The sequence below is a fragment of the Rana temporaria genome, chromosome 13, assembly GCF_905171775.1.
Source record: "Rana temporaria chromosome 13, aRanTem1.1, whole genome shotgun sequence".
Classification (NCBI taxonomy): Eukaryota; Metazoa; Chordata; class Amphibia; order Anura; family Ranidae; genus Rana; species Rana temporaria.
The window spans coordinates 110,152,938-110,177,995 of record NC_053501.1 but is presented as its reverse complement, the minus strand read 5'-3'; the positions used below and the strand labels follow the sequence as shown (position 1 = coordinate 110,177,995).

The 25,058-nt window shown below is 47.4% G+C and overlaps 1 protein-coding gene across 1 annotated transcript; it reads right to left on the bottom strand.

Annotated features, from left to right (window-relative positions):
• Positions 1-948: 948 nt before the first annotated feature.
• LOC120920120 (pregnancy-specific beta-1-glycoprotein 9-like) lies at positions 949-21,051 on the bottom strand. Its single transcript, XM_040332032.1, has 5 exons — positions 20,981-21,051; positions 13,261-13,581; positions 8,768-9,085; positions 6,726-7,046; positions 949-1,288 (listed from the first exon to the last, which is right to left on the bottom strand). The coding sequence occupies exons 1-5, from the start codon at positions 21,027-21,029 to the stop codon at positions 1,113-1,115; spliced, it is 1,185 nt and encodes a 394-aa protein (XP_040187966.1). The 5' UTR covers positions 21,030-21,051; the 3' UTR covers positions 949-1,112.
• Between the last annotated feature and the right edge of the window lie 4,007 nt (positions 21,052-25,058).

The window sequence follows — 25,058 nt, the reverse complement described above, 5'->3', positions numbered from 1 at the left end:
GTGATGGGTAAGAACTCCTCACTTCGGTCTTCATGTGATGGGTAAGAACTCCTCACTTCGGTCTTCATGTGATGGGTAAGAACTCCTCACTTAGGTCTTCATGTGACAGATAAGGACTCCTCACTTTGGTCTTCATGTGATGGGTAAGGACTCCTCACTTCGGTCTTCATGTGATGGGTAAGGACTCCTCACTTTGGTCTTCATGTGATGGGTAAGGACTCCTCACTTTGGTCTTCATGTGATGGGTAAGGACTCCTCACTTCGGTCTTCATGTGATGGGTAAGGACTCCTCACTTTGGTCTTCATGTGATGGGTAAGGACTCCTCACTTCGGTCTTCATGTGATGGGTAAGGACTCCTCACTTTGGTCTTCATGTGATGGGTAAGGACTCCTCACTTCGGTCTTCATGTGATGAGTAAGAGCTCCTCATTTCAGTCTTTATGTAATGGATAAGGACTCCTCACTTTGGTCTTCATGTGATGGGTAAGAACTCCTCACTTCGGTCTTCATGTGATGGGTAAGAACTCCTCACTTCGGTCTTCATGTGATGGGTAAGAACTCCTCACTTTGGTCTTCATGTGATGGGTAAGGACTCCTCACTTTGGTCTTCATGTGACAGATAAGGACTCCTCACTTTGGTCTTCATGTGATGGGTAAGGACTCCTCACTTTGGTCTTCATGTGACAGATAAGGACTCCTCACTTTGGTCTTCATGTGATGGGCAAGGACCAGAGCTTTTTTTCTCAGAAAATAGGTGCAGGAACTCAACCACGACCTCGTTCAGATTTCAGAAACAGTAGGAGGGTCTTAAAGGGGCATTAAATACCAGGATTGCATTACATACAGAGTGCAGAGTTCAGGGGGGTTACACAGAGTGCATGACTGCCACTTGTAAACACAGAAACCAGACTTCTGTGTTTACAAGTGATTGTGATGAGCAGGCACCAAAGGGTCTGAGCCGGAGGTGGTGGAACTGAGTTCCCCCAAGTTCCCCCTGAAAAAAGCCCTGGCAAGGACTCCTTACTTAAGTCCTTATGTGATGTATAGGAACAACGCGATTAATAACACACAGACAGATATCAGTAGTTGTAATGATTGAATCCAGAAAATTCTTAGAGGACTTTAGTACATCTCCGGTGTTCATGTGTGTCGGTAGAAGGACTCATCACTTCGGTCTTCATGTGATGGATAAGCACAAAGCAAGTGATCAATAACACACAGCCAGATATCGCCAGTCGTATTGTGTTCTCTGTCGTGTAATCCATACGAGTTTTCTCCTGATAGAATCCTGAAAAGCAAAAAACAAAATAAAGCCCAACTCCATTTATTTATTTTGTATTTTAGTACATAGCCCAGGTCCTGTTAAAACACAATAAGTTCACTGTAGTACTTACCTTATCTCCAACACTCTCCCCTGCATACCTATAGTACCATGGTCTAGCATTATGCCGCGCACACACGATCGGAAATTCCAACAAGAAAACCGTGGATTTTCTTCCGACTGGATCTTGGCTCAAACTTGTGTTGCATACACACGGTCACACTAAATTCCGACCGTCAAGAACGCGGTGATGTACAACACTACAAGGAGCCGAGAAAAATTAAGTTCAATGATTCCGAGCATGCGTTGGAATTGCATACAGACGATCGGAATTTCCGATAAGAACTTTTCTCGTCTGAAAATTTGAGAATTTGAGAATTCCGACAGAAAAAGTCCGTTGGGCCTACACACAGTCGGAATTTCCAACCAAAAGCTCACATCGAACTTTTCTTGACGGAAATTTCGACCGTGTGTACGCGGCATTAGTCTTCTTCTGGGCTAAAGGATGTTCTATGATGTCATTTAATAAAATGGTTCCTATGGGTCACCACCAGGCCTGGACTGGCCATAGGGCATACCGGGCCGCATGTCACGTCTGTATTTTGTAAGGGGGAGGGTCTGTAATGTAGGGGGGTCTGTAATGTAGGGGGGTCTGTCTTGCAGGGGGGTCTGTAATGTAGGGGTGTCTGTAATGTAGGGGTGTCTGTACTGTAGGGAGGGGGTCTGTACTGTAGGGAGGTCTGTGTAACATGCAGGGGGTCCAGAACTGTTAGGGAGTGTCTGTGTAACAAACTGTGGAGGGCTGTGTAATGTAAAGGGGTCCAGAGGTGCAGGGTGCTGTGTAATGTAAAGGGGTCCAGAGGTGCAGGGTGCTGTGTAATGTAAAGGGGTCCAGAGGTGCAGGGTGCTGTGTAATGTAAAGGGGTCCAGATGTGCAGGGTGCTATGTAATGTAAAGGGGTCCAGAGGTGTAAGTTGCTCTGTAATGTAAAGGGGTCCAGAGGTGCAGGGTGCTGTGTAATGTAAAGGGTTCCAGAGGTGCAGGGTGCTGTGTAATGCAAATGGGGTCCAGAGTGCTGTGTAATGTAAAAGGGACCAGAGGTGTGATGCTATGTAATGTAAAGGGGTCCAGGGTGCTGTGTAATGTAAAGGGGTCCAGGGTGCTGTGTAATGTAAAGGGGTCCAGAGGTGCAGGGTGCTGTGTAATGTAAAGGGGTCCAGAGGTGCAGGGTGCTGTGTAATGTAAAGGGGTCCAGAGGTGCAGGGTGCTGTGTAATGTAAAGGGGTCCAGAGGTGCAGGGTGCTATGTAATGTAAAGGGGTCCAGAGGTGCAGGGTGCTATGTAATGTAAAGGGGTCCAGAGGTGCAAGTTGCTCTGTAATGTAAAGGGGTTCCAGAGGTGCAGGGTGCTGTGTAATGCAAAGGGGTCCAGAGGTGCAGGGTGTTGTGTAATGTAAAAGGGACCAGAGGTGTGATGCTATGTAATGTAAAGGGGTCCAGGGTTCTGTGTAATGTAAAGGGGTCCAGAGCTGCAGGGTGCTGTGTAATGTAAAGAGGTCCAGAGGTGCAGGGTGCTGTGTAATGTAAAGGGGTCCAGAGGTGCAGGGTGCTGTGTAATTTAAAGGGGTCCAGAGGTACAAGGTGATGGAACCCCACATCCCATCATTAACCGCCGCTGCTGCGCCCCCCCCCCCCCCCCCCGGGCTGCTTGCTCAGTCTAAAATGCCCGGGCCTATTTTTTGGCCCAGTCCGGGCCTGGTCCCCACACTTGCCCATATTGTTTTCCTTGCCTTACTAAATCATCCAAAGTTTTTTTGAGGGTAGAACGGTTGACAGGAAATGTTTATTTTCAATTTGTAAATTTCCTGCAGAATACCAGATCATACGGCCCTGCGGCATTCTGCAGCACCGCAGTCCTATTCTTGTTTCTGACAAGGCTTGCTCATCTGTAAAATACATCATTATTCAACTCCTGGTTGCGGTGGGTTGCCGGAGCCCAAGGCCAGGCAAGTAAAGACCAGTGAAGGTGGATTTCCAATAATAAAAAAGGGCCAAAACTATGGAAAACGCAGAGAATTGTGCACTTTGCATTGTGACAGGTGGGGGGCGCCAAAGCCTCGGCATAGTCCGTGCAACCCTTTTTATAAGAAACGAAAGTGTAACCAGACTCGCGGTGGTATGAGTTTTTCGAGTTTGGATAATGACTTTAACCACTTGAGCTCCGGACCATTTTGTTGCTAAAAGACCAGGCCACTTTTTGTGATTCGGCACTGCGTCACTTTAACTGACAATTGCGCGGTCGTGCGACGTGGCTCCCAAACAAAATTGGCGTCCTTTTTTCCCCACAAATAGTGCTTTCTTTTGGTTGTATTTGATCACCTCTGCGGTTTTTATGACAATTTTGAAAAAAAAAAATATATATTTTTTACTTTTTACTGTAATAAATGTCCCCTAAAAACATATAAAAAAAAGGATTTTTTCCTCAGTTTAGGCCGATACGTATTCTTCTACATATTTTTGGCAAAAAAAATCGCAATAAGCGTTTATTGATTGGTTTGCGCAAAAGTTGTAGCATCTACGAAATAGGGGAAAGTTTTATGGCATTTTTATTATTCTTTATTTTATTAGAAATGATGGTGATCTGCTATTTTTCTCGTGACTGCGACATTATGGCGGACTATTTTGATGCTATTTTGGGACCATTGGCATTGATACGGCGATCGGTGCTATAAAAATGCACTGATTACTGTGTAAATTACACTCGCAGTGAAGGGGTTAACCTGTAGGGGCCGAGGAAGGGGTTAAGTGTGTCCTAGGGAGTGATTCTAACTGTGAGGGGGCGTGGCTACGAGAGACATGACTCCGATCACTGCTCCCGATGAGAGGGAACAGACGATCAGTGTCCTGTCTCTAGGCAGAACGGGGAGATGCCTTGTTTACAACGCCATTTCTCCATTCTGCCGCTCCGTGACACGATCGTCGGGACAAAAAGGCGACTTTTTTAAATCAACGTACGGGCACGTCCAAATGCGCACAGGAGCCATTCTGCCAACGTATATCTTCGTTACACAGTCGGCAAGTGGTTAATGAACTACTATGGTCTGACTTTCATTCAATTTGAGGGCCATTTGAAGTTAACCCTCAGAAGTTTCACGAAAGCCGTACCTGAATGTTATACAATGCCACCTGTGTGCAACAGTTGTTTATTATCACTGGACAGTACTAGTGTTGCTCACGAATATTCGTATTGCGAATATTCGGCTCGAATATGGCATATTCGAGTATTCGCGATATATTTCGAATTTCGCGGTGAATATTCGCTATTCCAAATATTCAAATTTTTTCAATTTTATTTTTAGAACAGATCACATCCTAGAGATCTCCATCGACGTCTAAAAGCATTGCTGGTATGATTAGAGACCTTGGGCCGAGTAGCTGAAGCAATCATTTTATCTTGCCGAAAAATCGCAATGCGATTATTCGGCAATCGGAATATTGCGCGATTATTTTCTCCGCCCTTCTTTTGCATCAGAGCCAATCAGAGTGCTCCTACCGCAGTTGTCGAAATTCCACAATAAATATCGCATTCGCATTTTGCGAAATTTCGATAAAATATCACGAATATTCTGAGCCAATCAGAGGGCTCCTACCGCAGTTGTCGAAATTCCGCAATAAATATTGCATTCGCATTTTGCAAAATTTCGATAAAATATCACGAATATTCTGAGCCAATCAGAGTGCTCCTACCGCAGTTGTCCAAATTTCGCAATTATTTTCGCATTCGCAATAGCGAAATTTCGCAAACATTTCATTTCGATAAAATATCACGAATATTCGAATTTAGCGAATATTTCTCGAATATTCGGCTATATATTCGTGATATATCGCGAAATCGAATATGGCGTATTCTGCTCAACACTAGTCAGTACAGGAGATGGTCAGAGAATGCAGACATGATACAAGAGATGGTCAGAGACTGCAGACATGATACAAGAGATGATCAGAGACTGCAGACATGATACAAGAGATGGTCAGAGACTGCAGACATGATACAAGAGATGGTCAGAGACTGCAGACATGATACAAGAGATGATCAGAGACTGCAGACATGATACAAGAGATGATCAGAGACTGCAGACATGATACAAGAGATGGTCAGAGACTGCAGACATGATACAAGAGATGGTCAGAGACTGCAGACATGATACAAGAGATGATCAGAGACTGCAGACATGATACAAGAGATGGTCAGAGACTGCAGACATGATACAAGAGATGGTCAGAGACTGCAGACATACTACAGGAGATGGTCAGAGACTGCAGACATGATACAAGAGATGGTCAGAGTCTGCAGACATACTACAGGAGATGGTCAGAGTCTGCAGACATACTACAGGAGATGGTCAGAGACTGCAGACATGATTTAGGAGATGGTCAGAGACTGCAGACATAGTACAGGAGATGGTCAGAGACTGCAGACATAGTACAGGAGATGGTCAGAGACTGCAGACAATAGTACAGGAGATGGTCCATTAGACCTCTTTTACACCGGAGGCGTTTTTCAGGTGCTTTAGCGTTAAAAATAGCGCCTGAAAAAAGCCTCATTTGCAATCCCAGTGTGAGAGTCCGAGTGCTTTCACACTGGAGCGGTGCGCTGGAAAGACTTAAATATTTTTTCTGCAAGTAGCTTCTTTGAGGCGCTTTAGTGTGTGTATACACTGCTCCTAAAGCGCCCCTGTCCATTGAAATCAATGGTCAGTGCCTGCAAAAGCACCTCGGCAGTGGCGCATTGAACCCTTTAGTTGGCCGCTAGTGGGGGTTAAAAGCTGCTAAAACTAACAACGCTTTGCCGCCGCCCCCCCCCCCCACTGTCAGTGTGAAAAGGCTCTTAGTACATCTCATTATACATCACATCTGTAGATGGACTAGGCGCAGGAATGGGCAGGGGCAGTGTATCCTATGCAATCTATCATACCATAAAACATCTAGAGCAGGGGCAGCCCAGAGCACGTGTAAAGGGATGCTGGGGATGCCATCCCCCAGCACACTGAACACTGTCACTCACTTTGGTTCTCTCTCTGTGCAGCCTGAGATAGAGATGGGAGGGGGAGGCATTCCAACTGGAGTTGGTGGAGACAGTGCGGGATCCAAGACTCCCAGTGTTAGGAATTCATTCCTGCACATCAGCACTCAGCAGCCACTGAAATCTAGAACCCTCGTGTCAGAAAGAGGAGCGGCCCCTCCCCCCGAGCACTGCCAGAAGGAGGGGAGAACTCTGGCACTTCGGCGCCCCCACCTCTGCAGGCGCCTGGGTGCAAAGCACCCTGCGCACCCTGCCTAGGATCGGCCCTGTTTTTATGTCTTCTTGGACATACATTATATATCAGTACATTGCAATTCCTTACCTGTGACTCTGAGGTTGTAGAGTTGGGCACATTGCTGTGATGTCGGTGTCACCACATAAGCTCCATATGTTCCTTGGTCTTCTCTGGTAAGTCCGGCGATAATTAAGGTGCCATTAGCGGTGGCATTCAGACGTCCTTTGTATCGAGGATCCTGAATTACAACAGGTTGTCCTGGTTCAGTTACAGCAAAATGCACCAAATCCCAGAGAGTCACCCAAGTGACGGACACAAAGCCGGTCTGGTTGACAGGTAGAGTGACCTCCGTTCCCTCCTCAGAAGATATGTTGGTCTGCCCGCTACAGGATTCCACACTCAGCGTGCCTGGTAGGTGATCAGAACAGCACTTGGTCAGGAAAACCACAAAAACCCACAAAAAATCTTTTATACAGAAAGTATTCACAGCGCTTCACTTTTTCCACATTTCGTTATGTTACAGCCTTATTCCAAAATTGATTAAATTCATTATTTTCCTCAAAATTCTACAAACAATCCCCCAAAATGACAACCAGTGGCGGCTGGTGCTCAACATTTTTGGGGGGGAGCAAACGAAAAAAAAAACTGTGCCCATCAAATGCAGCCACTGTGCCATCAATTGTCACCACTGTGCCATGCCATCAAATGCAGTCACTGTGCCATCAATTGTCACCACTGTGCCATGCCATCAAATGCAGTCACTGTGCCATGCCATCAAACACAGCCACTGTGCCATCAAATGCAGTCACTGTGCCATGCCATCAAACGCAGCCACTGTGCCATGCCATCAAACGCAGCCACTGTGCCATGCCATCAAATGCATTCACTGTGGCATCAATTATCACCACTGTGCCATGCCATCAAATGCAGTCACTATGCCATCAATTCGCACCACTGTGCCATGCCATCAAACGCAGTCACTGTACCATGCCAATCAAACACAACCACTGTGCCATCAATTGTCACCACTGTGCCATGCCATGAAACGCAGCCACTGTGCCCCTCAATTGTCGCCACTGTGCCAATTGTCACCACTGTGCCCTTTAATTGTCGCCACTGTGCCCATTGTTGCCACTGTGCATGTCACTGTGCCCTTTAATTGATGCCACTGTGCCCATTGTCACCACTGTGCCCATTTTTGCCACTGTGCATGTCACTGTGCCCTTTAATTGTTGCCACTGTGCCCATTGTCACCACTGTGACCATTTTTGCCACTGTGCATGTCACTGTGCCCTTTAATTGTTGCCACTGTGCCCATTGTCACCACTGTGGCCATTTTTGCCACTGTGCATGTCACTGTGCCCTTTAATTGTTGCCACTGTGCCCATTGTCACCACTGTGCCCTTTTTCACCACTGTGCCCATTGTCACCACTGTGCCCTTTGTCACCACTGTGCCCTTTGTCACCACTGTGCCCTTTGTCACCACTGTGCCCTGTAAAATGCACTTACCTTTCTCCTTCCACTTCCCTCGATGCCTTCTCCCGCCTTGGTGACGCTTCAGCCAATCAGGTTACCGATAACCAGAATCGGGGAACCTGATTGGCTGAGACGGCCGTCAGTCTTATCCAAGGAACGCACCCCCCGTACGTTCCGAGGATAAGACATCCGGGAGACGAGGGCTGTACTCGGAAAGCCACTGGCTCTGATAGGCACTTCCGCCAAGCCAACCAGCTGCCGTTATTCAGGTGGCCGGCGCTCAAGGTCCGGCCATCTGAATAGACCAGCGGCAGCTGGCAACAATAACATACAGTCATGCAATGCACGAATGTACGTTATTTGCGAAAGCCAGAGGGGGCGGCGCATTTTAAGGAAAAAACTTTAGAGTCGTACAAGTGTGAATGGAGCCTTCACGATAAAATGATAGTCTTCCAGGTTGAGTAATGCCGGATGTGAGGACTTCTAGTGGCAGAGAGGAGGGACTGTGGGAAACAGGGCCGAAAGGAAGATGAATAGATGAATATTGGACAAATATTGAAAAACAAAATTTGGATTGAAATTGGGCTTTAACCACATTTTTATGTCTTCTTCACCGGCATACATTATATTTTACTGCATTACAATACATTACCTGTGACTCTGAGGTTGTAGAGTTGGGCACATTGCTGTGATGTCGCTGTCACCACATAAGCTCCATATGTTCCTTGGTCTTCTCTGGTAAGTCCGGCGATAATTAAGGCGCCATTAGAGGTGGCATGCAGACGTCCTTGGTATCGAGGATCTTGGATTACAGGTTGTCCTGGCTTGGTTACAGCAAAATGCACCAAATCCCAGAGAGTCACCCAAGTGATGGACACAAAGCCGGTCTGGTTCACAGGTAGGGTGACCTCCGTTCCCTCCTCAGAAGATATATTGGTCTGCCCCGCACACGACTCTGTACTCAGTGCATCTGGTAAGTGATCAGAATAGCATTTGATCAGAAAAACATAACATATCCTAGGAAAATCCCTTATATTACAATGGCAGTAGTGTTAGGGATTAGCAAAAAACAACTTTTTAAAAAAACGTCTCACATACTTCACCTCCTGGACTCCACCTGTAAATGCCGCGTACACACGATCGTATTTTCCTTTGGAAAAACCCTTGAATGGTTTTTCTGACGGAATTCCGTTAAGGCTTGGCTTGCATACACACGGTCACACAAAAGATTTCTGAACTTTCGACCGTCAAGAACGTGGTGACGTGCAACACTACGACGAACCGAGAAAATTAAGTTCAATGCTTCCGAGCATGCGTCGGATTGTTTCCGAGCAGGCGTCTGAATTTTGCGCATCGGAATTGCTACAGACGAACAGAAATTCCATTGGAAAATTTGAGAACCTGCTCTCAATCTTTTGTTGGCGGAAATTCCGACAGCAAAAGTCCGATGGAGCCTACACACGGTCGGAATTTCCGACCAAAAGCTCACATTTGACCTTTCTTTTCTGAAATTTTGATCCTGTGTACGGTGCATTAGGGTCCTAAGACTGACATAAGACTGGCTGCTATAGTGCCATCCCAGTGCACCTAAAATACCATCAGTGCCACTACAGTGCCCCTACAATCCCACTACAGTGCTCATGCAGTGCTGTCAGTGCCATCAGTGCTCTACAGTTCCATTACAGTGCTCATCAGTGCCACTACAGTCCACATGAGTGCCATCAGTGCCACTACACTGCTCATCAGAGCCACTTCTGTGCCCTACAGTGCCTATCAGTGATTACTTTTCAGTGCTCATCTGCAGGGCCGCCATCAGGGGGTACAGGCATTACACATGTAAGGGGCCCGATGGTCCCCAGGGGCCCGGCTGGCCTCCCTCCCGTTTTTTTTTTGGCATCACACCTGTAAGGGGCCCAATGGTCCCCAGGGCCCCTTACAGGCCTGGTCAGCCCCCCTCCCATTTTTTTATGCATTACACCTTTTTTCCCGTCAGCACCCCCCACCCCCCGGTTCCCTGCTCCAGGGGGGCCCTGCCTAAAACTGTGTAAGGGGCCCCAAAATTTGTGATGGCTGCCCTGCACTTACTGTGCCATCAGTGAGTGCTCATCATTGCCACTAAAGTGATGATCAGTGCCATTACAGTGCACATCAGTGCCAATCAGTAAGTGCTCATCAGTGCCACCCTATCAGTGGATCCTTATCAAGTTTCCATTGTCCTGGTGCTCCAGGGCCTTCAAAAGTTTAATAGGTAGTCATGAAATTAGATGTGTAAGGGTGCCCACACATTATACAATTTTCCTTTAGATTTACCAAAACCATATAATAAGAGGTCACACCTAAACACTTTCTGTTTGTATGTAATCAGGAAGACTCTTGCACTACATAGTTGAAGGTAAATCGAAAGGAAATTGAACAAGAAAATGGTATAATATATGGCCAGCTTACCGTATTTATCGGCGTATACCGCGCACTTTTTTGCCCTGAAAATCAGGGCAAAATCGTGAGTGCGCGGTATACGCCGATACCCGCGCCGAGTTTGAATACTGCGCCGACATATACCGAGCGCAGTACACTCGGGTATAGTCGGGCAGTCTCGGCTCCTTCCGCGCTCACGTCCTGGACGTACAGGACGTCAGCGTGAGAGTTGCCGAGCATTGCCAACAATACACGAGTGTACTGCGCTCTGTATATGTCGGCGCAGTATTCAAACTCGGCGCGGGAAACGAGCGGGGAGGACGCGAGGACGCCGCAGAGGGAAGCCGGACCCGACGAAGAGGACACCCGAAGCCGCAGACGGACGCCGGACCCGACGAAGAGGACACCCGAAGCCGCAGAAGGACGCCGGACCCGACGAAGTGGACACCCGAAGCCGCAGACGGACGCCGGACCCGACGAGGCCGCCGATGGACGCCGCGCAAGACACCAAACTGTAAGTACAAAAAAAACTTTTTTTCCACAGGATTCGGGGGAACTTTAGGGGTGCGCGGTATACGCGGGAGCGCGCTATACCGCTATAAATACGGTAATTTATGTCCCTAGAACACCTGACAGTGCTCCTTGGATGTTGGACCTCTCTATGTAGTCAGGCTGTAAAAAAAGTCTCACACATGTGGTATTGCCATACTCAGGAGGAGTAGCAAAATGTGTTTCCTGACGGCTCCATGTCAGCACAGCTGGGTACAGGCTCCGCCCCCCCCCATGCCTCCAGGACGTAACTTATATAAATAGGATGTCACATTTAATAAGCACGTTGTCAATTCACTCTAAAGGAGTGGTTTCAGCTCACCCATTGAAAGGGTTATTTGCTCACTGGCAATGAGAAGGCGCCTAGCCATGCCAGACGAAACATGAATACTGCGTTTTTCAAACCACCATGGATAAGACAGATAAAGCCCCGTACACAGGGTCGGAATTCCCGACAGAAAAAGTCCGATGGGAGCTTTTGGTCGGAAATTCCGACCGTGTGCACGCTCCATCTGACTTTTTCTGTTGGAATTCCCGCCAGCAAAAGATTGAGAGCTGGTTCTCAATTTCCCAGACGGGAAAAAAATCCTATCGGGGAAATCCGATCGTCTGAATGCTTTTCCGACGCGCAAAAAAACATGCATGCTCAAAAAAATTTGACGCATGCTTGGAAGCATTGAACGCCTCGTCATAGTGTTGTATGTCACCGCGTTCTTAACGCTCGAAAAGTTCAAAAACTTTTGTGTGACCGTGTGTATGCAAGCCAAGCTTGAGCGGAATTCGTCAGAAAAAACATCCGACTTTTTTGCGACGGGAATTCCGCTCATGTGTACAGGGCATAACGGATTGTTACAGGAGGCTAATACGCTCTAAAGGAGTGTTTCCACTCACACTGTAAAAGAGTTATTTTTTCTACTCACTTAAGTTTGAGAAAATTTCGAACTCATCGTCAAGGTTTTAAATCTGTATAAAGCCTCAAACTAACTGCAGGAATGTTATATGATGTACAAGTCAGCGGCGGTGCGTCCATAAGGGGCGCACGAGCGCCACCCCCTCTCTCCTGCCACCCCTCTGTCCCCAATAGATAGATTCATGCTGCACTACAGCGGCTGGTTATTCTTTTGAATCACCATAGGCAAAAAAGGTGAACAGTGAGCGTCATGCTTGGCAGTTCGCTGTTCACTCAGCTGTGTGTTAGGAAAGCGAATATTCATTTGCTTTCCTAACACTGAACCGCCACTCCGCCAATCAGGTGCTCGGGTCTGTTACCTGTCACCTGATTGGCTGAAATGACAAGCGCTGTGATTGGACGCCTATCAGCCGTCCAATCATAGAAGCGGATGGGAGAAGTGGCAGGAGAAGACATCGAAGAAGAGCATGGAGGACACCGGACACCGCTCGCCACCTGCCGCCATTACCTGCTGCCTCACGAGACATGGATACAGTGGCAGCATTTGATCAACATAGTGGCAGCATTTGGGGCACAGTGGCTGCACTTGATGGGCACAGTGGCAGCATTTGGGACACAGTGGCAGCGTTGGATGGGCACAGTGGCAGGATTTGGGGCACAGTGGCAGCGCTTGATGGGCACAGTGGCTGCGTTTGATGGGCACAGTGGCAGCATTTGGGGCACAGTGGCTGCGCTTGATGGGTACAGTGGCAGCATTTGATGGGCACAGTGGCTGCACTTGATGGGCACAGTGGCAGCATTTGATGGGCACAGTGGCAGCATTTGATGGGCACAGTGGCAGCGTTTGATGGGGACAGTGGCAGCATTTGGGGCACAGTAACTGCACTTGATGGGCACAGCGGCAGCATTTGGGGCACAGTGGCAGCGTTTAATTGGCACAGTGGCTGCGTTTGATGGGCACAGTGGCTGCGTTTGATGGGCACAGTGGCTGCGTTTGATGGGCACAGTTAGGCTGCGTTTAATGGGCACAGTCAGGCTGCGTTTGATGGGCACAGTCAGGCTGCGTTTGATGGGCACAGTCAGGCTGCGTTTGATGGGCACAGTCAGGCTGCGTTTGATGGGGGTTTTTTTCCCCAGAATTTCTCAGTTTGTTTGTGCCCCCCCAAAAAAATTTGAGCACCAGCCGCCACTGTGTACAGTACATCCCATGACTACAGGATACATGGATCACTAGTTCAATTTACCTTCACCAAAGAGTGATAATGACTTACCGAACACTCGGAGATGAAACCTCTGAAGACATTGGCCTGATGCGATTGTCTGCACATTCGCTATGTATTGGTTTTCGTCTTCTCTGGTCAGTTTCATTATAACTAAAGATCCATCAGCTGTGGCTTTTAGTCTTCCTTCGTACTCAGCTTGTCTTATCTGAGCAGGTTTGCCCGTTGATGTTTTAGCAAGGAACTTCCCATCAGTTGTAAGCCAGTTGATGTATTTGAACTCAATTGTTTTGTCTATTGATAGAGTCACCTGCCCTTCAATAGTACTTGATAGGAATTTTGACTCCCCACAGACTGGCTTATCAAGCAACCCTAATGAAAAAAATAAATAAAAATGAGTTAAAAGACAACTACAGTCAAAAATAAAACCTGTTTTAAAGAGGAATGTATAGTATGTTTTGTCATGACTAAAAAAATAAAAAGTAAAAAAATATATGTAATTTAACCACTTGTTTACTGGGCACATATATCCCCCCGCCCCTCCTGCCCAGGTGAAATTTCAGCTTCCGGCACTGCGTCGATTTAACTGACAATTGCGCGGTCGTGCAACGTGGCTCCCAAACAAAATTGACGTAATTTTTTCACCACAAATAGAGATTTCTTTTGGTGGTATTTGATCACCTCTGCGGTTTTTATTTTTTGCGCTATAAACAAAAAAAGAGCGACAATTTTGAAAAAAAATTCAATATTTTTTACTTGTTGCTATAATAAATAGCCCAATTTAAAAAAAAAAAAAAAAAAAACATTTTTTTCTCAGTCTAGGCCGATACGTATTCTTCTAAATATTTTTGGTAAAAAAAAAAATCGCAATAAGTGACTGGTTTGCGCAAAAGTTATAGCGTCTACAAAATAGGGGACAGAATTATTATTTTTTTACTAGTAATGGCGGCGATCTGTGATTTTTATCGCGACTGCGACTTTATGGCGAACACATCGGACAATTTTGCCGCTATTTTGGGACATTCACATTTATTCAGCGATCAGTGCTATAAAAATGCACTGATTACTGTGTAAATGTGACTGGCAGTGAAGGGGTTAACCAGTAGGGGGCAGGGAACGGGTTAAGTGTGTCCTAGGGATGTGTTTTAACTGTAGGGGTGGGATGGGCTACGTGTGACCAGGCCCGTTGCGACAGGACAGGCAAACCAAGCAATTGCTTGGGGCCCCCGTGTCGGCCTGGGGCCCCTCCCTCTCAACTCACCCGCTGCACGGGAGAAGGAAGGAGAATGTGGGTGTCAGAAGAATCAAGAACCAAGAAGTCATCTTCGGCAGCCGCTTAACCCCCCCCCCCCACTACTCATCTTACAAAGTTGTTTTTGGCAGCAACCCCCCCCCCCCCCCCCCCGGCTTCTTAACGTGATTAAGTGAATAATGTCTTTGTCCATTGTGCTTGGGGCCCCCAAATTCCTTCAAACGGCCCTTGCGTGTGACACGACACTAGGAAGAATGGGGAAATGCCTTGTTTACATCAGCATTTCCCTGTTCTTCCTCTCCATAAGACGATCGCGGGACTCCCGGCGGACCCAGACTGACGAAGCTTGCAGCGGGCGGGCAGGTGCGCCCGCCCACAATGCCGTGTCTTAAAGGGCAACGTATCTGCTCAGCCGTGCCATTCAACCACTCAGCCAGTGCTGACTCTCTCATCGTCAGGGCTGGACTGGAACAAAAATTTGGCCCTGGACTTCATCCAGACTGGCCCACTTTGACAGGTCTCTCCCAATGGCGGCCGGACAACTTCCGCACCCAGCCACCCAAGCCCCCTCTCCCCCTTCACTAGCCACTAGCCGTTCTACTTTATTAGAGTAGAATGGCTGGTACTGGTACCAGTGGGGAAGCTAGAGATTATTTCACCCGGGGCAAAGAATCAGTTTGGTGCCCCCCCCTTATGGGACAAGATTAGGCAGAAGTGAGAAACTCCAGGGCATAGCTGTTGAGTCAGCTGTCTGTCCCCTCCCCCATGCTCCTCTGTCGTCCCCCCTGCTCCTCTGTTCCTCCCCCTGCTTCTTTGTCCCCCCTGGTGAGCGCTGCTGGGAGGGAGAGGAGGTGAGCGCTGCGGGAATGGAGAGACAGAGGAGTGGAGGGGGGCGGCGGTCCGCTGTCACTGAAGCCGGCCCACTGAGCCATCGGCCCACCGGGAAACTCCCTGTAGTCCCAATGGGCAGTCCATCCCTGCTCATCGTTGTAATTTTTTACCTTTTACTCTTTTGTAGGGTAGTGTTGGGGCTAAATATGACTTATTTTCGGAATCTTTACATATCCCACTTAAAACTCTACCAACAGGTATTTTTTTTTAGTAACTCTGCACAGGTGGTTTCCCCATTACACCCTTCATCAACCAGGATTCCAAGGGTTTCACCAGAGGTTGTTGCGGGTTCCTTGAACAATGAGCATTGGTGGATTGATGTTTTGCCAACGATGACCACTAATTTAAGTGTGGCATTACCCCCGGAGGAGCTGCTGGTTTGTTTTGGGTGGCATGTTACCTCATGGCTCCTCCGCCATCTTAGGGGTGTATGGTGAAAGTAGAAGTAACAGAATGTCCACGACGGGTGTCTTTTCTGTGCTCTTTATTACCCAGCCGGGTGAAAACCGTAAACTTGTGGTGATAGAAGAATTGAAAGGAGAAGGAGAATAACAGATTTAGGCGTAGCAATAGGGAAACAGTCCTGCTCCCACGTGTAACACTTCTTGCGCCACTCCTGCTTGAGTGGGTATAGTGTACCTGGACAGGCCTCTCGACCTGGCAGCCGGAGTATCACTCGGACCTTTGAGAAAAAGTCTCTGCCACAGACCCTCCTGGAATGGACTTGAACCTTTAGGGAAAAAACTCTGCCACAGACCCTCCTGGAATGGACTTGAACCTTTAGGGAAAAAACTCTGCCACAGACCCTCCTGGAATGGACTCGAACCTTTAGGGAAAAAACTCTGCTGCAGACCCTCCTGGAATGGATTTGAACCTTTAGCGAAAATACTCTGCTGCAGACCCTCCTGGAATGGACTTGAACCTTTAGCGAAAAGACTCTGTCGCAGACCCTCCTGGAATGGACTTGAACCTTTAGGGAAAAGACTCTGCCGCAGACCCTCCTGGAATGGACTTGAACCTTTAGGGAAAAGACTCTGCAGCAGACCCTCCTGGAATGGACTTGAACCTTTAGTGAAAAGACTCTGTCGCAGACCCTCCTGGAATGGACTTGAACCTTTAGGGAAAAGACTCTGCCGCAGACCCTCCTGGAATGGACTTGAACCTTTAGTGAAAAGACTCTGTCGCAGACCCTCCTGGAATGGACTTGAACCTTTAGGGAAAAGACTCTGCCGCAGACCCTCCTGGAATGGACTTGAACCTTTAGGGAAAAGACTCTGCCACAGACCCTCCTGGAATGGACTCAGGGAGAAACCTCTGCCACAGGCCCTTCCCGTGATTGTGATTACAGAGATGATCCTCCTCAATTGAATTGCGCCTGGATCTCCTTCAGATCGTTTCCAGGTACCGACTGACAGGTGACCAGCCTCTCAGTGTCCGGCTACCTTGATCCCCGGTGGTTTGTCGAGACCCTATTGGACCGCCAGCCTCTCATTGGCTCTCCTCAGATTGACTCCCCACCAAACAGCTATCTCGCTTGGGATCTTCAGGATTGGGAACCCAGTCGACCACTGGGCTCCCTGCCACAGCTCAAATGTTCCGGACCAACATGGTCCCGGAAACCAGGAACACTGCGTGGCACGCGCACCCCAGCCTGGAAGGCCATTACGCCGGGGCGCCGTGATGCAGTCACCCTAAAGGTGGGTGCCGCACTCAAAGAAGAACCCAGACCAATGGCGTCTGTCCCATAAATACCCTCCCCCAGCATGCACAGCGAGGAAACTCCCTCCTGATTGGCTGCTATGGAAGAGCACCCAAACCTCGACTCCACTGCTGCCACCTATTGTCCTGGGGTGGGAACAGCACCCCAGAAGCAACAGAATGAGCCCACAGCACAGCCAAGCTGAGACAGAGACCTAAATTTAAACATATTAACTGGATCAGAGTCAGTTAACACTCTGATCCCCCTCTAAAATTGAACTAGCACCGGTACTTTGAAGTAACCAGGCGCAATTTTCCACTTCACCATCAATGTATGGGACACTATAGGGGCCACAATAATACGTGAAAAATACAATATTCACGGTCTGTGTTTCCTTATAATTTTGTATTGGCATGTGGGAAGTGTTGAAAAATGATTCACATTGGGTGTCAAATTTTCTGGGTATGCCACAGCTTAATGTACCTTGAGTAGATAGAATTAGACATGTGCAGAAAGAAAAAAAGTTCTCCGCTTTGGATAGAATTTTGTTTTGTCAAAAATAGCTGGTTGTTAACCACTTTCGGACCGCTCACTGCACATATACTGCATTAGGGCGGCCCGGCTGCGCGAAACAACGTACCTATACGTTGCTTCCTCTTCCTGGGTCTGGGGCGCTCACGCCACCGGGACCCGCTCCCGCTGTGATTGGACACAGCAGGAGCCAATCAGAAGGCTTAACCCTTGGATCACTCCGGATGTTAAAGCGGAGGTTCACCCAAAAGTGAACCTCCGCTTTTCGGAACCCTCCCCCCCCTCCGGTGTCACATTTGACACCTTTCAGAGGGGTGCAAATACCTGTATAAAACAGGTATTTGCACCACTTCCGGGTATAGACTCCCGCGGGAGTCCGGCCCCTCCGCGTCACCCCTCCCCCCCCCCCCCCCCCGTTGTGTTCTGGGAAACACTTGGCTCCCAGAACACAACGGGAACCATTGGGAACTGTACAGTGTGACTCGTGCATGCGCGGTAGGGAACCGTGCAGTGAAGCCGCATCGCTTTACTTCCCGATTCCCTTACAGAGGATGACGGCAGGGGAAGCCGAGAGACGAGCTACCGCTCGGCTTCGGCGGGCAACTTGGACAGGTAAGTGTTCGTTTTTTTTAAAGTCAGCAGCTGCTGTATTTGTAGCTGCTGACTTTTAAAAAAAAAAATTTCAGGTGAACCCCCGCTTTAACCTCTTCCCTGCCAGTGTCATTTATACAGTGACAGTGCATTTTTTTTTTAGCACTGATCACTGTATTGATGTCACTGGTCCCCAAAAAGTGTCACTTAGTGTCCGATTTGTCCGCCGCAATGTTGCAGTCCCGCTAAAAATCGATGATCGCCGCCATTACTAGTAAAAATAAAAATGCCATAAAAATATCCCATCATTTGTAGACACCATAACTTCTGCTTAAACAAGTCAAGTCAAGCTTTAGTGTCATTCTACTACACGTGAGGACATACAGTGGAACGAAATGTCGTATCTCACAGGGCCATGGTGCTACATACTGTACAACCTAAACATAATTATAAATAAATATACAAAGAATAAAAACACAGTGAAGAACAAAAATATTTATATATATATATATACCCATATTGGGATTTTTTATACATGTAGCAGAATACATATTGGCCAAAATTGATTAAGACATTTTTTTATTTTATTTTTTATTGTTTTTTTATTGTACTTGCTATTTTGAAACAAAGAGAGTAGTACGGAGACAGGATGAATATAAAAGGGCCCAGAGAGGGAGGGGGAGGGGGATCGGATTCACAATTGCGTGTGCATGAAAAAACAAAGGTTTTTGACTTGAAGGATTACGAGTAAGGCCGGGTACACACGGACAAACATGTATGGTGAAAGCGGTCCGTCGGACCGTTTTCACCATACATGTCTGCCAGAGGGCTTCTGTACGATGGTTGTACACACCATCGTACAGAAGTCCGCGCGTAAACAATACGCGGGGCGTGTCCGCGGTGTCGCCGCGTCGATGACGCGGTGTCGCCGCGACAATGACGCGGCGACGTGGGCGGCCCGCCTTTAAAATGCTTCCACGCATGCGTCGAAGTCATTCGACGCATGCGAGGGACGGCGGGCGCCTGGACATGTACGGTAGGTCTGTACTGACGACCGTACATGTCCGAGCGGGCTGAATTCCAGCGGGCTGTTTTAAAACAAGTCCAGGAATATTTGTCTGCTGGGAAAAGGCCCGGCGGGCAAATGTTTGCTGGAATTCGGCCCGCTCGCACCTACACACGACCAAACATGTCTGCTGAAACTGGCCTGCGGGCCAGTTTCAGCAGACATGTTTGGTCGTGAGTATGGGGCCTAAAGAGTGGGTGATAGGTGGTTATTAAGAATATGAAGATATAGGAAAATTGTACATTATGGTATATTATATATAGCAGACAAAGGATTTTATGTGATGTAAGAAGTATATGGAATGAACCCTGTCATTTTTGTTTTTTAGAAGGCCAGGAAAAGAGGGGACAAATGAGCACCCCCCCCCCAAACTATGCAATGCCCCCAACATGGGAGCCCCCCTGTCCCAAAGCACTTTGTCCCCATGTTGATAGGGACAAGGGCCTCTTCCCTACAACCCTGGCTTGGTGGTTGTGGGGATGCGAATTATCTCAAATCTGGAAGCCCCCTTTAATAAGGGGGCCCCCAGATCCCACACCCACATAGTACCCCTACTCATTCACCAATAAAAAAAGTTAAGAAAAACACAACACCAGTTTTTGACAAATCCTTTATTTAACTAGATGCCGACCAACTACGGCGGCAGGGCGGCTCTCCTGCGCGAGAGCCCGTCGTATAACGTCGGCTCTCGATGCGGCCATTTGGTGGCGCGTGCGCGCCGCTGGAGGCGCGCCCGCCCCCCGCGCGCGTGCCCGGCGGTCGCGATTACCGCCAGGCACCCGCGGATTGCTCGTTACAGAGCGAGGACCGGGAGCTGTGTGTGTAAACACACAGCTCCCGGTCCTGTCAGGGGGGAAATGCCTGATTGTCTGTTCATACAATGTATGAACAGCGATCAGTCATTTCCCCTAGTGAGTCCACCCCCCCCTTCAGTTAGAACACACCCAGGGAACATACTTAACCCCTTCCCCGCCCCCTAGTGTTAACCCCTTCCCTGCCAGTGGCATTTTTATAGTAATCAATGCATTTTTATAGCACTGATCGCTATAAAAATGCCAATGGTCCCAAAAATGTGTCAAAAGTGTCCGAATTGTCCGCCATAATGTCGCAATACCGAAAAAATTTGCTGATCGCCGCCATTACTAGTAAAAAAAAAATATTAATAAAAATGCCATAAAACTACCCCCTATTTTGTAAACGCTATAACTTTTGCGCAAACCAATCAATAAACGCTTATTGCGATTTTTTTGTACCAAAAATATGTAGAAGAATACGTATCGGCCTAAACTGAGGAACAAAATTGTTTTTTTTATATATTTTTGGGGGATATTTATTATGGTAAAAAGTAAAAAATATTAATTTTTTTTCAAAATTGTCGCTCTATTTTTGTTTATAGTGCAAAAAATAAAAATCGCAGAGGTGATCAAATACCACCAAAAGAAAGCTCTATTTGTGGGGAAAAAAGGACGCCAATTTTGTTTGGGAGCCACGTCGCACGACCGCGCAATTGTCAGTTAAAGCGACGCAGTGCCGAATCGCAAAAAGTGCTCTGGTCTTTGACCAGCAATATGGTCCGGGGATTATGTGTACATTTGCAGACTAGTTATCATGCGATGAATCAAATCAGAATCAGAAAATAATGTTCACCCAAGAAATCATACAGTACAATCCTATATATAAACCAGTTATTTGTGTTTCACAGCACATTAAAAAGCAATGGACGCCATGCGGCGAGACTCACCATTATGAGGGAAAAAGATTATTAGAACAGGTAAGATCAGCATCTCCATTATGTCCTTGTTCTCTGCTTGTTCTTCGCTTTCAGAATGTCATTTTATAACGTTTTGCAGATTTACTGCCCTTCCAAAACCACATCTTTCCACTGCAAGCCAACCGGTAACCAAGGTGAGACCTCAAGTTTCAAAAACAGGAAGGAGATGACTAAACGTGTAACTATGTTTTAATAAAGGGATCGTATAGTGTTCTCATATCAATTTTATTACAATTTTTGATGCAATTTTTCCATAATTGCTCTTCTATACTTTTTTTTTAGATTAAAGTGATTATAAAGTCTTTTTTTTTTTTACTTATAGCGCTGGTCTCCCAACGAGTCGGGCGCCATTGTAAATTTAGGGGTGTCTGAGCCAATAGTTGGGCTCAGACTCTGTCAATTCTATTGAAATTAGCCTCTGTTCTGGCTGTGGTGGTGTTCGGTAGAAGTTTTCCCTTGTTGCCTGTAGGTGGCGTTATCACTTCAGGCCCATGTTGGAACTCGGGCAAACCGTAGTGTGCTAGGTGACCCTTCTCGGCAGCAGCCCAGTGGGAGTGGTGCTCCGCTGTGCATGCTGGGAGGGGATACTTAAGGGGCAGACGCCGTTTTTCGAGGTCCTTCGTCTCGTGGCCTCCTGGCGCGAGGTGGGTGTGATTTTAGTCTCGGGACCACGTTGGTCTGAGGCTGTGTTACTATCAAGTAGGCCCAGCTATGCTGGCTGGGGCCTATGGTTCTACAGGGGATCCCAAGCTGTCCGTCCAAGTGGGGGAAGCTTCTTAGCGAAGGAAACCGGGGGAGGACCTGCCCTGGAGGAGACAAGCAAGGCAAGCTAATGTCTCGGGATAGGCCTGGTGACTTTGTTAAGGAAAAGGGATCCACTACTCAAATTGTCTTACAGTCCGCCGGATCGGCTTAAAGGCTCTTTGGCTGTAAGGCAGGAAGTTCGGGACTGAAATCCTGTGGCAGAGGATCCCTGACTAGCCATCCTGTGTTCTCAGACCGTCTGTGGCAGACTGTTCTCATACTGTCCGTGCATCATTCCGGCTGCTAGGCCATGTGAGAGGGGTCTATCCGGGGTGAGAAATGCCCACTCACGAGAGAGTGGTGAATACTGGAACTTTGAATACTTTTTGTGCATTCGGTACCGCGTACCTGAACCTTCCCCTTCTCTCTATACTCTCCACTTTCTTCACAAGTTTTATGGAGCAAAAATAAAACCTGACAGTTGAAGGTTTTACATCTTGTGTGGACATTGCAATTTCTACAGACTTCCTCCCCTGGACAACGAACTTAGTGGTAACGTGCAAAACCCCAAATCTAAGCAGCTCCTACGGGGGTAGTGCTACACTTTTTTTTAAAAACAAAATTAAAAACATGTGGAGCCCCCTGGTCCTAAACTGGGGGCTATAATGTCAATTTCGTTTCAGACTAATTGTACAGTTTATCTGGTCTTTCCCTAATCTCTATTGCATTTCTCACTGTCGCCAGTAGGCGTCACTGGTACCACAGGCCAGTATGAGAATTACAACAAGGTTGAGCTATGAATAATTATTCTTTATCCAGCCAAGACCAGTAAAAGGGTCTGGGAAAGGGTATTTTTTGGGGTTGGACCATGTGCTCTCTCACTCTTACCTCGGGCCCTCCTGGCCTAAAGCATACCTCCCAACTTTCCGAGATGTGAATGAGGGACACCTATCACCAAAAGTATGCAGGTATAGGACACACCCCTTGCCACGCCCCCTTAACCACTTACCCCCCGGACCATATTGCTGCCCAAAGACCAGAGTACTTTTTTCGATTCGGGACTGCGTCGCTTTAACAGACAATTGCGCGGTCGTGCGACGTGGCTCCCAAACAAAATTGGCGTCCTTTTTTTCCCACAAATAGAGCTTTCTTTTGGTGGTATTTGATCACCTCTGCGGTTTTTAGTTTTTGCGCTCTAAACAAAAATAGAGCGACAATTTTGAAAAAAATGAATATTTTTTACATTTTGCTATAATAAATATCCCCCAAAAATATATAAAAAAACATTTTTTTTCCTCAGTTTAGGCCGATACGTTTTCTTCTACATATTTTTTGTTAAAAAAAAATCGCAATAAGCGTTTATTGATTGGTTTGCGCAAAAGTTATAACGTTTACAAAATAGGGGGTATTTTGATGTCATTTTTATTATATTTTTTTTACTAGTAATGGCAGCGATCTTTTTTTTTCGGTACTGCGACATTATGGCGGGCACTTCGGACACTTTTGACACATTTTTGGGACCATTGACATTTTTATAGCGATCAGTGCTATAAAAATGCATTGGATTACTATAAAAATGCCACTGGCAGTGAATGGGTTAACACTAGGGGGCGGGGAAGGGGTTAAGTATGCCTGAGTGTGTTCTTACTGTGGGGGGGGTGTGGCCTCACTAGGGGAAACACTGATCCTCGGTTCATACATTGTATGAACAGAAGATCAGCATTTCCCCCGCTGACAGGACCGGGAGCTGTGTGTTTACACACACAGCTCCCGGTCCCCGCTCTGTAACGAGCGATTGCCTGTGCCCGGCGGCGATCGCGCCCGCCGGGCACACGCACGGGAGTCGGGGGCGAGCGGGGGGCGCGCGCGCGCCCCTAGTGGCGGCTGGGAGAGAGGACGTCATATTACGTGCTCTCGCCCAGCAGAGCCACCTTGTGGACGTATAACGACGGTGCGCGGTCGGCAAGTGGTTAAAGGAGAATTGTACAAAAAATAAGATTGGGTAAGCCCACAAGTGTTGTTTTTTACCAATACTATTTCTTTATATTGGCTTTTGGAATTCACAAATGCAGCAATTTAGAAATCAAATGAAAGGTTTAGCACTGGGAAACACCTTTTGATAGATAAAAAGTGCATTTTATATACAACTATATAAATCAGACCAAAATGAGGGACAAATGAGGAGGAATGAGGGACATTGCTCCAAATCAAGGACAGTCCCTCAAAATCAAGGACAGTTGGGAGGTATGACCAAGGACATGCTGCTGAAGTAAGTGAGCTCTACAAGTAGGCCCAGAAGCCTGTCTGGGGCCAACTACTCATGAGGTGGTACTTAGGCTGCAAGCTGAGAAGATCCAAGGGAGGACCCTTGCTGAAGAGAGCCAGCATGAAGGCTGGTCTCTCAGGAGGGCCTGGTAACTCGTTTGGAGAATGCACCTATATTAGGGTGACCAGACATCCCTGGTTTGAGGATACGTACTGTCCCTGGACCAAGTCTGTCCCCGGACCAAGTCTGTCCCCGGTTTTGTCTTAGGGGGGTGTATTTTTGCCATTATCTGTGCCCCTTTCTGATGACCATGTGCTGGTCGGAGCGGAGGGAATATTTCTTCAGTTTCGGGTGAGAGCCCATTCAGCTCCGCTCGCATGTTCTTTTGCCTTGGCTCAAGTCCCGGCCAGCCGCCTGCCTGCTTATCTCCTTGCCTTCCCCGGTGGAGTGATCTTCCTCCGCTCTCTACCCAGTAGTAGCCGGGGCCCAGAGAGTAAGACTTGAAAGGATGTGAGGCGGGCGGACAAAGAATTGCTGATTGCCGCCATTACTAGTAAAAAATAAAATATGTTCCCGGATTTCATTTAAAAAAATCTGGTCACCTTAACCTATATCTAAAACGTGCTTACAGTGGCTTAAAGGTTTTGACACTGTGAAGCTGGATCTTATCCTATATCTAAAACGTGTGTAGCACCCTCGTCCTAGAATAGGGTTACAAGTAAAGTTAGTTATGCTGGGTGGTAGCAAGCCTGGCTAATTTGTAGTGATTAGTGTAAGGTGACCATATTTTTAAAATTAAATCCGGGGACATATTTTTTTTTATTAGTAATGGTGGCCATGAGCGACTCATAGCGGGACTGCAATATTGCAGAAGACAAATCGGACACTAAGTGACACTTTGTGGGAACCGGTGACACTAATACAGTGATCAGTGGTAAAAATATGCACTATTACTGTACTAATAACACTGGCTGGGACGGGGATAACATCTAGGTTAGGGGTCTCCATACTTTTCAAGCAAAGGGACAGTTTACTGTC

What these genes read in the sequence shown, in the direction of transcription:
- LOC120920120 (XM_040332032.1), bottom strand. Translation starts at nt 21,029, where the DNA reads ATGGAGATGCTGATCTTACCTGTTCTAATAATCTTTTTCCCTCATAAT. An exon ending in AATCTTTTTCCCTCATAATG is followed by an intron (nt 13,582 to 20,980) that starts GTGAGTCTCGCC and finishes TTTTTTCATTAG; the next exon opens with GGTTGCTTGATAAGCCAGTC. An exon ending in GTTTCATCTCCGAGTGTTCG is followed by an intron (nt 9,086 to 13,260) that starts GTAAGTCATTAT and finishes ATCACTTACCAG; the next exon opens with ATGCACTGAGTACAGAGTCG.